Genomic DNA, 16949 nt, shown 5'->3' on the forward strand with positions numbered 1-16949 from the left:
AGTCATGGGTCTTAGGCATAAAGAAACAGATCAGGGAGTAGTGGAGCACAATTAGTGCTCATGGGGGTGCCTACTTTGTTCATGACAAATTGTCCTGAACCTCTGAATATAGACATGTATCAATGGTCACCAGGGTTTCAAACAAAAGCCCTATGGCTTAAGGAATGAAGTTTCCCCTTAAGTTTGTCATGTGGAATCAGGGTGTACAAAGGTGGAAAAAATGTTTTGACAGGTTTGAACCTGGTTTTGTTTTGAGATTGCAAAAAATCAAGCTAATCCTTATTTGTCCCACTGTCTAGTGGATGTGTTTTTGTCCGTCTCAATTGTTACTCATAAATCCTAGATCAGACAGGTAAATTAGTGTAAGGGACTTTGTTTTTTGAGCTGAGGATTGAGAAATTTATGTGAACACTTATGTAGATCATCTTGTAACTTACGTGGCGGGGGCGTTGTGGTCGGTGGCGTTCCTGAAAGAGTACAAAGGGCATTAATATGAAGCTCACTTCTTCAGTAGTGCTTTGAAAGCTCTGCTAAAAAAGGCCATTGTACGATTCCTTGTACCGGAGTATATAATAAGCATGAATATTTGAATTAATATTAAAATAGTGCTTATACAAGGTGGTTGATGAAAGGTGAGTGTGTTCTGCCCACCTATTGCACCCATCACAAACACACGTTGGTAAGGCAAGAGGTCACCCTAACAAACACGCAATATATGCCACAAGTCAAAATATGAATTTGCATCGGTCATCATTTTGTTCACCGGTGCTTCAAAATTAGAAGTGTACTCCATGAAACTTTTTGAAAGTTTCACTAAAGCATTGGATACCGCAACATCGATCACAAGTTTTGAGGATGAGTCATATGACTCTCTTTGAAAGAGAGCATGTTCGATTGTACCTCAAAAGATCATCAATGTAGACACCAATGGATAGAGTTGTCATATTCACCCATGATGGCCCTGAAATTGCGCGTGCTACAAGATCATTGGATGCTTAAAAGGCCATGAATAAGAAAATCATCCCATATGCAAAGTACACATGGAACCAAGTCCTCGTGTCTTAACTATGAAAAGCAACTTTGTTGACGACCAAACCTTGTAAACGTTATGGGACGTCCATCACAAAACGTTGGTATAAGGCATTTCAGTGGTCGTTTGGCACTGTGCGTCTTCCCGAGGCGAGGCAGTAAACTGACTTTAAAAGTCAAGTTTCCACCCTTGCCGAACTATGCTGGAATTCCTGGGGTCGATCGTAGCGCCACCAGTGGTTATTATGAGTTATGTTCCTTCTGAGCCTCTCCAATCGACCAACCAATTCCATAACTTGAATTTGTTTCAAACAAAATGGCGGCGACCAGTCAAGACGATCTGATCGATTACACAGATCTCTAGTGTGATACAACGGGTCTTACATCGCCAAGTGCATCAAATCACGCGAGGAACGTGATTGAAAACAGGAACAGGTTTGGAAAATATCTGTTGACAACGAGTTGGCGGTGCACATGTTTTGCAAATCCTGCAATCGACCGAAATCTGCACGACAGTTTTCGAACCGGAATTCGATTTTGTTGTGTGATTTTGATTGGACTATATATAGACTCGTTAGTCCAGACCAAATGTAACCATAATACCAGCCTAGTTCGGCAAGGGTGGACTTTGGACTTTTATAGTCAGTTAACTCCATTGCCTCGGGAAGATGCTGATGTGCCAAATTCGGAAATGTCTTGCATGTGTCTACCATAAACATTTTGAAAGGTGACGCAATGAGTATTTCAAAGGTGAAGTTATTCCTTTTGTCATACAATCCTATGGATAGATCTTGTGTTACATGGAGTTTTATACATATATATGTGGGGTTTAATGGGTATCTTTTATTTCAAGTGCATTTCTTGCACGTGTCTGCCATAAACATTTTGAAAGGTGACGCAAAGAGTATTCAATTGTGAAGCTATTTCTCTTCTCATACAATCTTTTGGATAGATCTTTATTACTCGGAATTTAATGCATAGATCTGTGCCTAAAACAGATTCAGTGGCTCAACAGGTTTCACTTATTTCAAGTTTATTTGGGTAAATGTGTGAAAGGGAATAAGTCTATTGGGCAATTATTGAAATATATCTGATTATTGAAGTTTAACTTATACTCCTTATCCAAATTCCCGTGTTTTGGTTTTCCCAATCTTTGCAGAAATTCTTATTCATCTGCATAAAAAAAACCTGTTCCGAAGGAGAGGAGCTCAATTGATGCCCAAGGGGATGCCTTTGTGATGCCTACATGTTGTTTTCCAAGAGTCTACAAAGATATGCTGATGAAGCCCTGTATTTCATATATTGTTTTCCCAGTAAACTTGTGATGACATTGCTTAAATAATATTCTATTCCACACAAACTTGTACAATATAGAACCACACTCCAACAAACAAGACGAAATCACACTGATGATGACCTATCGATTAATGACAGTTATACAGATTATTACCTAAATAGAACAGAGATGGTGGGCAAATTACCTTTTCGAAAATAACTTTCAAGCACTGTCATTGGCTGGATAATATATCATGTCACTTGAGTAAACTACGCATACTAGGAGTACTAACCAACACAGCAAATTTGACCAGCTGGACACTGGAGACCAGGTAATGGGACAGCACAGGAGGTTCCAGTGGCAAAACATCCGACGCCAAGAAAATTGCATTCTGAAAATGAAGATTTGTATCATAAACATAACTAAGTTGAATTTGGTTTCATATCAACAGTATGATTGACATTCTCTCTCGTTTCTCAAGCATAGAACTCAGTGATAGCTAATCGTTTTCCCTTCATTCAAAATGAGAATGCGAATTACATGTACTAATAGTGAATGTATTGACATTGGAGTGATATGGAAGACCTAATCAGGAAATCCTTTCACTAAATTCTCATAGATTGTGGTTAATTTTCAGTCCTGAAAGTTATCATGCATTCCTTCCTAATTTACAGTTTTCCACTCCAAGACAGGATGTTGTTGTTATTATCATTATTATTATTATTATTATTATTATTATTATTATTATCATTATTAAATCAAAGGATGTTACCACACACCATTTCATCAATGTCCTTATTTGATCATACCTTTATGTAGACATTATAGAATTCATGACATCGATTTCATCAAGATCGATTTCAGGCAATTACTGAATACTTCTGAGTGTTTTTGAACACTGTGAAAATATATTTATAAACTTTTATGCAAATAGACTTGTAACGTACGTGGCGATGTAGTTGTTGTTGATGGTGCTGAAATTGTAAACATTTCTTTCCATAATCATAAGAATTTTCTGATTCCAACTATATCATAATCATATGTCTTTGAAAAACTATAGAATAGTGATGATACCACGTGTTTGCTAGAAGGTAAGCGTTTCAGAACACACCTGTGGTACACATCATATACACAAGCAAATACAAGTCAAGTGTTGTCCTGAACAAATACAGGAATATCAAATTGCATAGAAACAATTCAGAAAATCGGCAGACATCATTTTGTTTCAACGAAGCGTCAATTGAGGAAATGTCCTACACATGTCCACCATAAAAGGTCTTCAAACTTGTCAGCCATCAGTATGACGCTCTTTAATATATTCGTGGAAAGAGCATGCACGATCACCTAAAACATTATTAAATGCAAACGCCAAAGGTTGGGGCTGCAGGAATATTGCTTGGCATTAAGAGGCAGTTATGACAATTGCAAAGTTGAAGTCATATCAACTCGCCTGCTTCGTATTTTGACAAATTGTCCTGAAGATAGATATGCATTTATGGTCACCAGGGTTTCAAACAAATGCCCTATGGATCAAGGAATGAAGTTTTCCCTCAAGTTTGCCATGTGGAATGATGGTGTACAAAGTCGAAAAATACAATGTTTTGACAGGATTAAACTTGGTTCTTTTTTGAGAATGTAAAAAATCAAGCCAAACCCTTATTTGTTTCAGTCTTGTGAATATGTTTTTGTCCGTCTGAATGTGTTCCTCATTAATCTAAAATATCAAACAGTTGGGGTGGTTTCACTTGTTGTTTTTGTCAATCAATTTCTAGATCAAACAGGTAAATAAGTGAAAGGGAATTTGTCTTTTGACTGTTGGTCATTTATTTCAGAGCATTGAGGCTTAAGTTATGCACCTTGTCCAAAATTTCACTGTTTTGAATTCGGCAATCTGTGCAGAAATTCTTATTCCTATGCATAAAGCAACTAATCTGGAAGATGTGGCGCACAATCGGTGACCATAAGCATGCCTACTTCTTGCCTGAGTGTCGTATTTCCAATTTTCACATAGATGGTGTGTATGAGAAAGGCTGTTATTTCACAAAATTGTCGTCTACGTCATCTTCAGAGGACATTTGCTTCAAATAATATACTAATGCACACACGTGAAAACATGTTAACACTCTTAATCTACCCACAGTATAACATATTCACCCTGAATCGCATAGCTATTCCCCCTGTTACCAAGCAGCATTAAACCGATTATGAAATATTAATACATCTTATAACCCAAATGAAATAGGAGATGAGGGGAATTATCTGTTCTATAATTGATTTATTTGGAAGAACATTGGAGCATTATCGTACGCTTAATATTATCATCCCTTCACTTAAACATTATGGATTATGATGAATTATCAGGCCTGAAGGTTTTTCAATTCATCATAAATACACAGTTTCTATCGTCACGGTAGGTTGTTATCAACATTCAAACGCATGTTTGATTGTTTTAATGGAATCGGAAATTATTAGCAAACATGCTTTTATATATTTCCTTATTCTCCCCTCTGTATGAATATCAGCGAATTGTGTCAAGCATCCTTTGAGCCATAATGGCCGGCTGGCTGAGGTTCACATCTTGTCAGTAGCATCATATGTTATGGTGTCATTGAAAATTGAGAAATGTGTTTGACCGCAGTCCATGTATTTCTTTTAATTGACCTTAACGTTGATAGTCTTGTTACTTACGTGGCGTGGTCGTTGGTGGTGCTGAAATGGTACAGAAGGTGTAAATATGGCGCATTTTCTTCAATAATGGTCTACATAAAAGCAACAATACATTTCCATACCCAGCAAAGTATCTGCTAAAAGGTGAGCCCAATGTACGCTTCCAACTGTGTCAACAACATGAATGTTTAATCAATGTGGAATGTTGACCATATCAAGTGTTCGTTGAAAGGTGAGAGGTGGGAATTAATTTATTTGACCATTATTGAATTCTAGCTGATCATTGAAGCTTGAGATATACACCTTAGGTTATACAATTGCCGTGGTTTGATTTTGCCCGTCCGTGCAGAAAGCCATTAGTCTTATGCATAAAAAAACAGATCAGGGAGTAGTGGAGCACAATTTGTGTTCATGGGGATGCCTACTTCGATTTTGACAAATTGTCCTTAAGCCCTGAAGATAGATATGCATCTATGGTCACCAGGGTTTCAAACAAAAGCCCTATGGCTTAAGGAATGATGTTTTCCCTTAAGTTTGCCATTTGGAAAAATGGTGTACAAAGTCGAAAAATACAATGTTTTCATAGGGTTGAACTTGGTTCTTTTCTCCGATTGCAAAAAAATCAACCCAAATTCTTTTGTGTTTGAGTTTTGTGAATATGTTTTTGTCCGTCTGAATTTGTTACACAAAAATCTAAACTATGAAACAGTTGGGGTGGTTTCACTTGTTGTTTTGTCAATCAACTTCTAGATCAAACAGGTAAATAAGTGAAAGAGAATTTGTCTTTTGAGTGTTAGTCATTTATTTCAGAGCATTGAAGCTTAAGTTATGCACCTTGTCCAAAATTTCACTGTTTTGAATTCGGCAATCTGTGCAGAAATTCTTATTCTTATGCATAAAGCAACTAATCGGGAAGAAGTGGCGCACAATCGGTGACCATAAGCATGCCTACTTCTTGCCTGAGTGTCGTATTTCCAAATTTCACATAGATGGTGTGTATGAGAAAGGCTGTTATTTCACAAAATTGTCGTCTACGTCATCTTCAGAGGACATTTGCTTCAAATAATATACTAATGCACACACGTGAAAACATGTTAACACTCTTAATCTACCCACAGTATAACATATTCACCCTGAATCGCATAGCTATTCCCCCTGTTACCAAGCAACATTAAACCGATTATGAAATATTAATACATCTTATAACCCAAATGAAATAGGAGATGAGGGGAATTATCTGTTCTATAATTGATTTATTTCGAGGAAATATTGGAGAATTATCGTACGGTTAATATTATCATCCCTTCACTTTAACATTATGAATTATGATGAATTATCAGGCCTGATGGCTATTTTCAATTCATAATAAATACACAGTTTCTATCGTCACGGTAGGTTGTTATCAACATTCAAACGCATGTTTGATTGTTTTAATGGAATCGGAAATTATTAGCAAACATGCTTTTATATATTTCCTTATTCTCCCCTCTATATGAATATCAGCGAATTGTGTCAAGCATCCCTTGAGCCATAATGGCCGGCTGGCTGAGGTTCACATCTTGTCAGTAGCATCATATGTTATGGTGTCATTGAAAATTGAGAAATGTGTTTGACCGCAGTCCATGTATTTCTTTTAATTGACCTTAACGTTGATAGTCTTGTTACTTACGTGGCGTGGTCGTTGGTGGTGCTGAAATGGTACAGAAGGTGTAAATATGGCGCATTTTCTTCAATAATGGTCTACATAAAAGCAACAATACATTTCCATACCCAGCAAAGTATCTGCTAAAAGGTGAGTCCAATGTACGCTTCCAACATGAATGTTTAATCAATGTGGAATGTTGACCATATCAAGTGTTCGTTGAAAGGTGAGAGGTGGGAATTAATTTATTTGACCATTATTGAATTCTAGCTGATCATTGAAGCTTGAGATATACACCTTAGGTTATACAATTGCCGTGGTTTGATTTTGCCCGTCAGTGCAGAAAGCCATTAGTCTTATGCATAAAGAAACAGATCAGGGAGTAGTGGAGCACAATTTGTGTTCATGGGGATGCCTACTTCGATTTTGACAAATTGTCCTGAAGCTCTGAAGATAGATATGCATCTATGGTCACCAGGGTTTCAAACAAATGCCCTATGGCTTAAGGAATGATGTTTTCCCTTAAGTTTGCCATTTGGAATAATGGTGTACAAAGTCGAAAAATACGTTTTGACAGGGTTGAACTTGGTTCTTTTCTCCGATTGCAATAAATCAACCCAAATTATTTTGTGTTCAGTTTTGTGAATATGTTTTTGTCCGTCTGAATTTGTTACTCAAAAATCTATACTATGAAACAGTTGGGGTGGTTTCACTTGTTGTTTTTGTCAATCCATTTCTAGATCAAACAGGTAAATAAGTGAAAGGGAATTTGTCTTTTGAGTGTTATTCATTTATTTCAGAGCATTGAAGCTTAAGTTATGCACCTTGTCCAAAATTTCACTGTTTTGAATTCGGCAATCTGTGCAGAAATTCTTATTCTTATGCATAAAGCAACAAATCTGGAAGATGTGGCGCACAATCGGTGACCATAAGCATGCCTACTTCTTGCCTGAGTGTCGTATTTCCAATTTTCACATAGATGGTGTGTATGAGAAAGGCTGTTATTTCACAAAATTGTCGTCTACGTCATCTTCAGAGGACATTTGCTTCAAATAATATACAAATGCCCAAACGTGAAAACATGTTAACACTCTTAATCTACCCACAGTATAACATATTCACCCTGAATCGCATAGCTATTCCCCCTGTTACCAAGCAACATTTAACCGATTATGAAATATTAATACATCTTATAACCCAAATGAAATAGGAGATGAGGGGAATTATCTGTTCTATAATTGATTTATTTCGAGGAAATATTGGAGAATTATCGTACGGTTAATATTATCATCCCTTCACTTTAACATTATGAATTATGATGAATTATCAGGCCTGATGGCTATTTTCAATTCATAATAAATACACAGTTTCTATCGTCACGGTAGGTTGTTATCAACATTCAAACGCATGTTTGATTGTTTTAATGGAAACGGATATTATTAGCAAACATGCTTTTATATATTTCCTTATTCTCCCCTCTATACGAATATCAGCGAATTGTGTCAAGCATCCTTTGAGCCAAAATGGCCGGCTGGCTGAGGTTCACATCTTGTCAGTAGCATCATATGTTATGGTGTCATTGAAAATTGAGAAATGTGTTTGACCGCAGTCCATGTATTTCTTTTAATTGACCTTAACGTTGATAGTCTTGTTACTTACGTGGCGTGGTCGTTGGTGGTGCTGAAATGGTACAGAAGGTGTAAATATGGCGCATTTTCTTCAATAATGGTCTACATAAAAGCAACAATACATTTCCATACCCAGCAAAGTATCTGCTAAAAGGTGAGCCCAATGTACGCTTCCAACATGAATGTTTAATCAATGTGGAATGTTGACCATATCAAGTGTTCGTTGAAAGGTGAGAGGTGGGAATTAATTTATTTGACCATTATTGAATTCTAGCAGATCATTGAAGCTTGAGATATACACCTTAGGTTATACAATTGCCGTGGTTTGATTTTGCCCGTCAGTGCAGAAAGCCATTAGTCTTATGCATAAAGAAACAGATCAGGGAGTAGTGGAGCACAATTTGTGTTCATGGGGATGCCTACTTCGATTTTGACAAATTGTCCTGAAGCTCTGAAGATAGATATGCATCTATGGTCACCAGGGTTTCAAACAAATGCCCTATGGCTTAAGGAATGATGTTTTCCCTTAAGTTTGCCATTTGGAATAATGGTGTACAAAGTCGAAAAATACGTTTTGACAGGGTTGAACTTGGTTCTTTTCTCCGATTGCAATAAATCAACCCAAATTATTTTGTGTTCAGTTTTGTGAATATGTTTTTGTCCGTCTGAATTTGTTCCTCATTAATCTAAAATATCAAACATTTGGGGTGGTTTCACTTGTTGTTTTTGTCAATCCATTTCTAGATCAAACAGGTAAATAAGTGAAAGGGAATTTGTCTTTTGAGTGTTATTCATTTATTTCAGAGCATTGAAGCTTAAGTTATGCACCTTGTCCAAAATTTCACTGTTTTGAATTCGGCAATCTGTGCAGAAATTCTTATTCTTATGCATAAAGCAACAAATCTGGAAGATGTGGCGCACAATCGGTGACCATAAGCATGCCTACTTCTTGCCTGAGTGTCGTATTTCCAATTTTCACATAGATGGTGTGTATGAGAAAGGCTGTTATTTCACAAAATTGTCGTCTACGTCATCTTCAGATGACATTTGCTTCAAATAATATACAAATGCCCAAACGTGAAAACATGTTAACACTCTTAATCTACCCACAGTATAACATATTCACCCTGAATCGCATAGCTATTCCCCCTGTTACCAAGCAACATTTAACCGATTATGAAATATTAATACATCTTATAACCCAAATGAAATAGGAGATGAGGGGAATTATCTGTTCTATAATTGATTTATTTCGAGGAAATATTGGAGAATTATCGTACGGTTAATATTATCATCCCTTCACTTTAACATTATGAATTATGATGAATTATCAGGCCTGATGGCTATTTTCAATTCATAATAAATACACAGTTTCTATCGTCACGGTAGGTTGTTATCAACATTCAAACGCATGTTTGATTGTTTTAATGGAATCGGAAATTATTAGCAAACATGCTTTTATATATTTCCTTATTCTCCCCTCTATATGAATATCAGCGAATTGTGTCAAGCATCCCTTGAGCCAAAATGGCCGGCTGGCTGAGGTTCACATCTTGTCAGTAGCATCATATGTTATGGTGTCATTGAAAATTGAGAAATGTATTTGTACGCAGTCCATGTATTTCTTAAATCGCCCTTAATGTAGATAGTCTTGTTACTTACGTGGCGTGGTCGTTGGTGGTGCTGAAATTGTAAAGAAGGTGTAAAGATAGCGCTCATTTCTTCAGTAATGGTGTACATAAAAGCAAGAAAATATTTCTATATTCAGCAAAATCTCTGCTTAAAGGTTAGCCCAATGTACGCTTCCAACTGTGTCAACAACATGGATTTGTAATCACTGTGGATTGTTGATCATTGTAGCTGTTCGTTGAAAGGTCAGAGGAGGGAATTAGTTTCTTTGACCATTATTGAATTCTAGCAGATTATTGGAGCTTGAGATATACATCTTGAGATATAACATTGCCGTGGGTTGATTGTGACCGTCCGTGCAGAATGTCATGAGTCTTATGCATAAAGAAACAGATCAGGGAGAAGTGGAGCACAAGTTGTGTTCACGGGGATGCCTACTTTGTGTTTGACATATTGTCCCGAACCTCTGAGATAGATATGTATCTATGGTCACCGGAGTTTTAAACAAAACACAATGGATCAAGGAATGAAGTTTTCCCTTAAGTTTGCCATGTGGAATAATGGTACACAAAGTTGAAAACAAATGTTTTGACAGGGTTTTGAACTTGGTTCTTTTTCTGAGATTGCAAAAAAACAAGCCAAATCCTTATTTGCTATAGTCTTGAGGATATGCTTTTGGCCGTCTCAACTGTTTCTCATAAATTGATGATATGAGGCATTTGAGGTGGCTTTATTTGTCGTGTTTTTAAAAAAAAGACCTCAGGACCAAACAGGTAAATAAGTGTAAGGAAATTTGTCTTTTGAGCTGAGGATTGAGAAAATATATTTAGGTAGTTTTATATTTATGTATAACGTCTTGTAACGTATGTGGCGGGGACGTTGTGGTCGGTGGCGTTCCTAAAAGGGTAAAAAGGGTGTTAAAAATGTAGCTCACTTCTTCAGTAGTGCTTTGAAGTTAAAAGCGACAAAACCCTGTCAGTAAACATGAGAAAGCTCTGCTAAAAGGGGAGTCCATTTTACGATTTCTTTTACGGGACTACTTAATGAGCATTAGTAGTTGAATCACTATTAAAATAGTGCTTATGTCAGGTGTTCACGAAAAGGTGAGTGTTCTGCCCACCGATTGCACCCGACACAAACAAACACAAAGGTAAGGATTCACGTATTTTGACTTTCCCAACCCGAAATTGATATGAAACAGATCAGAGGGGAGGGGATTACACTTTTAGCTTTTGCCTCATCAAATATGTTCAAACAATCACGTCTAAAAGTCCTCTGTACGAATCCTACTGCACCAACGGAAAACAAATCCACTACACCATAAAACAACACCCGAAAATCTGTATCATGTCCTCGTGGAACTAAGTTCTCGTGTTTTAACTGTGAAAAACAACTTTTGTCGACGACCAAACCTTGTAAACGTAATGCGACGTCTATCTGAAAATGAGCGGTTGCCTACAACTGGAAGGCTTGATACCAGAATTGCAAAAAACGTTGGAACTAGGCATATCGGTTGTCGTTAGCAATAGACTGGAAACACTAGGGAGTAAACGTCCACGAATAACATAACGTCGACAAGATGATCATATCCGTCTGGCAACCTGCAAAATCGGTTTCAGAATGCACCTTTGACAACACACAACATTCTTGGCCTACTTCTAATTAGTGCAAGGAGTGTGGGGAATAGATTACTGAAGCATAACATCCAACCACAATGTTTGTACTCCTAATGTCATACCACGTGGCCATACTGCACGTCTGGCCTTTCAATGTCATTTGACTTGTCCTCTTCACGGATTAGTGGAGGTTTCTCCTTGACAGCAGTGATGGCAGTCGGTGTGTTGATCGACGATGGAGGGAACGTTACGCGACGCGTGTGTACTTCAACGTCCTGCATTCTGTGGTTAGAGCGTCAGGGCACAGGGGGGCATCACTGCTCATCACATGCCCCCTTAAAATGTCTTCGTTGGCAATTTTACTTGTGTACGCTACAGTGACGAAGTTATCTTCAAGTACACCCGTTCCTTCAGACCCACAAATGACACATCACATGATGTCATTGCAGCAGTAAAATGCACACCCTCACGTAGGACAACACAACACACCAACACTCATCAAACGTGTGGAATACATTGAAACGTTCAACCCAACCTGGGACGTTGGTTCGACTCCAACAGGCCTTGGTCCAGATTTGGGATGGCATCTCACAAGACATCCTCAATAATCTACGTCAGTGAGGCGACATTGTGAAGCTTGGGTCACTGCCAATGGTACTCAAACCTGATTTTAACTTGTGAAATGGCAATTGACGCCATGCCACTTTCAGCTTTATTTGACGTTTATAGAGGACACGTGTTGACATTATCATGAATTCTTGTTTCACCGGCATAAATATATTGTCCAAAATCCTTAATAATGCACCGGTACTTATTTTAAGCAAATACGAAAGAATAAGATACAAGTAATAACTGCTGCAGAACAAATCCGCATTTCATCAGACATCATATGTGTCACTGATGCGCCAAATTCGGAAATGTCTTCCATGTGTCTGCCATAAACATTTTGTAAGGTGACGCAATGAGTATTTCAAAGGTGAAGTTATTCCTCTTGTCATACAATCCTGTGGATAGTTCTTTTGTTACGTGACATTTTATGCATATATATGTGCGGTTTAATGGGTATCTTTTATTTCAAGTTCATTTGGGTAAATGTGTGAATGGGAATTAGTCTATCTGACCATTATGGAATGATATCCAATTATCGAAGTTTAACTTATACTCCTTATTCCAATTCCTGTATTTGGTTTTCCCACTCTGCGAAGAAATTCTTTTTCATGTGCATGTATGTTCCAAAGGAGAGGGGCTTAATGGGTGCCCAGGGGAATGCCTTAGTTTTGCCTAAATGTTGTTTCCCAAGAGTCCACAAAGATATGATAATTAAGCCCTGTCCTTCAAATATTGTCTTGTCAGTAAACTTAAGATGGCATTGCGTAAATAATATTATATCTTATACAAACCTGTACAATATAAAAACACATTGCAACAAACACACAGCAAAACATATTAACCTGAATCAGGTTTTGTCAAGACGAAATCAAATTGATCATGAGCATTATACAGTGTACCACCTAAATAATAGAGATTGTGGGCTGGATAACATATGTAACTTGAGTAAACTACGCATCCTAGGAGTACTTACCGACACAGCACATTTGACCAGCTGGACACTGGAGACCAGGTACTGGGATATCACAGGTACCACTGACAACACACCCGATGCCAGGAAGATTACATTCTGAAAATGAGGAGTTGTCAAAACAGACCTTAGTTGAATTTGGTTTAATAAGAACTATATGAATGGCATTCTCCCTTATTTGGTAAGCATCAAAACTCATTGATTGGTAATAATTTTCCCTTCATTCAAAATTAGAATGTGAATTACCTGTACTAATAGTGGTTGCATTTACATTCGAGAGATATGGAAAACATAATCTTGACATCCTTTCACTAAATTCTCATAGATTGTGTTGATTATTCAGTCCTGAAAGTTATCTTGCTTTTCTTCAAAATTTACAGTTTTCGACTCCAAGACAGGATGTTGTGAAAATTATTATAAATTTGACCATTATTGAACTCTAGCAGATCATTGAAGCTTGAGATATTCACCTTAAGTTATACAGTTACCGTGTTTTGATTTTGCCCGTCCGTGCATAAAGTCATGAGTCTTAGGCATAAAAAAACAGATCAGGGAGTAGTGGAGCACAATCAGTGCTCATGGGGGTGCCTTCTATGTTTATGACAAATTGTCCTGAACCTCTGAATATAGATATGTATCTATGGTCACCAGGGTTTCAAACAAAAGCCCTATGGATCAAGGAATGAAGTTTCCCCTTAACTTTGTCATCTGGAATAATGGTGTACAAAGGTGAAAAAAATGTTTTGACAGGTTTGAACTTGGTTCTTTTTTGAGATTGCAAAAAAACAAGCTACATCCTTATTTGTCCCACTATCTTGTGGATGTGTTTTTGTCTGTCTCAATTGTTACTCATAAATCTTAAATATGAAACAGTTCAGATGGTTTTACATATTGTTTTTATAAAACAAATTCTAGATCAGACAGGTAAATTAGAGTGAGGGTTTTTTGAGCTGAGGATTGAGAAATTAATGTGAACACTTATGTAGATCTTCTTTTAACTTACGTGGCGATGGCGTTGTGGTCGGTGGCGTTCCTGAAAGAGTACAAGGGCATAAATATGAAGCTCACTTCTTCAGTAGTTTCTGTAAGCTCTGGTTAAAAAGTCCATTGTACGATTCCTTGTACCGGAGTATATAATAAGCATGAATATTTGAATTACTATTAAAATAGTGTTTTATGCAAGGTGTTCGCTGAAAGGTGGGTGTGTTCTCCCCACCGATTGCACCGATCACAAACACACGCAGGTAAGGCAAGAGGTCTCCCTAACAAACACGCAATATATGCCACAAGTCAAAATATGAATTTGCATCGGTCATCATTTTGTATACCGGTGCTTCAAAATTAGAAGTGTCCTCCATGAAACAAGGAGTGTGGGGAATAGATTACCGAAGCATAACATCCAACCACAACAAACAGATGTACTCCTAATTTCCTGCGACATCATCATACTGCATGTCTGGCCTTTCCAGGTTAGTCCTATTCACGGATTAGTGGAGGTTTCTCCGAGACAGCAGTGATGGCAGTCTGCGTTCAGTACTAGTAGCGTGAAATGACAATAGACGCCATGCCACGAAGGACACTGTGTTGACACTTTCATGAGTTCTTGTTTCATGGGCATCACTATATTGTCCAAAATTGTTTCTGATACACAGATACTTATTTTCCGCAAATAGGGAAGAATAAGGTACAAGTAAAAACTGCATCAGAACAAATATCTGTTGACAGCGAGTTGGCGGTGCACATGTTTTGCAAATCCTGCAATCAACTGAAATCTGCACGACAGTTTACGAACCGGATTTCGATTTTGTTGTTAGATTTTGATTGGATTATGCATAGATTCGTTAGTCCAGACCAAATGTAACTCCATAATACCAGCCTAGTTCGGCAAGGGTGGAAATGGGACTTTTATAGTCAGTTAACTCCCTTGCCTCGGGAAGATGCTGATGTGCCAAATTTGGAAATGTCTTGCATGTGTCTACCATAAACATTTTGAAAGGTAACGCAGAGTATTCAAAGGTGAAGCTTTTCCTCTTCTCATACATGTTTTCCAAGAGTCTACACAGATATGCTGATGAAGCCCTGTATTTCATATATTGACCTATCAATTAATGACAGTTATACAGATTATTACCTAAATAGAATAGAGATGGTGGGCAAATTACCTTTTCAAAAATAACTTTCAAGCACTGTCATTGGCTGGATAATATATCATGTCTCTTGAGTAAACTACGCATACTAGGAGTACTTACCGACACAGCACATTTGACCAGCTGGACACTGGAGAGTAGGTAATGGGACAGTACAGGAGGTACCAGTGGCAAAACACCCGACGCCAAGAAAATTGCATTCTGAAAATGAGGATTTGTATCATCAACAGAACTAAGTTGAATTTGGTTTCATATGAACATTATGATTGACATTCTCTACCGTTTCTTAAGCATAGAAACTCAGTGATAGCTAATCATTTTCCCTTCATTCAAAATGATAATGCGAATTACCTGTACTTATAGTGAATGTATTGACATATGGAGGACCTAATCATGGATTCCTTTCACTAAAATCTCATAGATTGGGATTGATTTTTAAGTCCTGAAAGTGACCATGCATTCCTTCCTAATTTACAGTTTTCCACTCCAAGACAGGATGTTCTTCTTCTTATTATTATGATTATTATTTTTATTTTTATTTTTATTGTTAAATAAAAGAATGTTACCAGAAACCATTTCATTAATGTCCTTTTTTGATCAAACCTCTATGTAGACATTATAGAATTCATGACATAATGGCATCATGCCATCAAGATCGATTCCAGGCAATTACTGAATACTTCTGAGTGTTTTTGAACACTGTGAAAATAAAATGTATATATCCCATGTATTTCTGACATTGCCTTTTATGTGAATAGACTTGTAACGTACGTGGCGAGGTCGTTGTTGTCGGTTGTGCTGAAATTGTAAACATTCCTTCCATAATCATAAGAATTTTCTGATTCAAACTATATCATAATCATATGTCTTTGAAAAACTATAGAGTAGTGATGATACCACGTGTTTGCTAGAAGGTAAGCGTTTCAGAACACACCTGTGGTACACATCATATACACAAGCAAATACAAGTCAGGTGTTGTCCTGAACAAATACAGGAACATATGGTATTGTCAAAATTGCATAGAAACAATTCAGAAAATCGGCAGACATCATTTTTTTCAATGAAGCGTCCATTGAGGAAATGTCCTACACATGTCCACCATAAAAAGGTATTCAAACTTGTCAGCCATCAGTATGACCCTCTTTAACATATTCGTGGAAAGGGCATGCACGATTCACCTAAAACATTATTAAATGTAGACGCCAAAGGTTGAGGCTGCAGGAATATTGATTGGCATTAACAGGCAGTTTTGACAATTGCAAAGTTGAAGTCATCTCAACTCGCCTGCTTCGTTTCTGACAAATTGTCCTGAACCTCTGAAGATAGGTATGCATTTATGGTCACCAGGGTTTCAAACAAATGCCCTATGGATCAAGGAATGAAGTTTTCCCTTAAGTTTGCCATGTGGAATAATGTTGTACAAAGTCGAAAAATACGATGTTTTGACAGGGTTTAACTTGGTTCTTTTTGGAGAATTCAAAACATCAAGCCAAACCCTTATTTGTCTCACAGGCTTGTGGATATGTTTTTGTCCCTCTTAATTGTTACTCATTCATCTAAAATATGAAACAGTTGGGGTGGTTTCACTTGTTGTTTTTGTCAAACAATTCCTAGATCAAACAGGTAAATAAGTGAAAGGGAATTTGTCTTTTGACTGTTATTCATTTATTTCAGAGCATTGAAGCTTAAGTTATGCACCTTGTCCAAAATTTCACTGTTTTGAATTCGGCAATCT

The 16949-nt window shown here is 37.3% G+C and overlaps 1 protein-coding gene across 1 annotated transcript in view; it reads right to left on the reverse strand.

The window, feature by feature from the left end:
- LOC124122011 (mucin-2-like) overlaps window positions 1–16949 on the reverse strand; it is a 140035-nt gene that overhangs the window by 110131 nt on the left and 12955 nt on the right. The window contains exons 10-19 of the mRNA XM_048390337.1: window positions 15985–16011; window positions 15316–15414; window positions 14070–14099; window positions 13070–13165; window positions 9905–9925; window positions 8274–8294; window positions 6642–6662; window positions 3253–3279; window positions 2598–2696; window positions 438–467 (exon numbers count right to left, since the gene is read on the reverse strand). Coding sequence (XP_048246294.1) covers window positions 438–467; window positions 2598–2696; window positions 3253–3279; window positions 6642–6662; window positions 8274–8294; window positions 9905–9925; window positions 13070–13165; window positions 14070–14099; window positions 15316–15414; window positions 15985–16011 — 471 coding nt within the window. The remainder of the gene's footprint in view (window positions 1–437; window positions 468–2597; window positions 2697–3252; window positions 3280–6641; window positions 6663–8273; window positions 8295–9904; window positions 9926–13069; window positions 13166–14069; window positions 14100–15315; window positions 15415–15984; window positions 16012–16949) is intronic.

This window comes from Haliotis rufescens, unplaced genomic scaffold, assembly GCF_023055435.1.
Source record: "Haliotis rufescens isolate VD_foot unplaced genomic scaffold, xgHalRufe1.0.p SCAF_9, whole genome shotgun sequence".
Classification (NCBI taxonomy): Eukaryota; Metazoa; Mollusca; class Gastropoda; order Lepetellida; family Haliotidae; genus Haliotis; species Haliotis rufescens.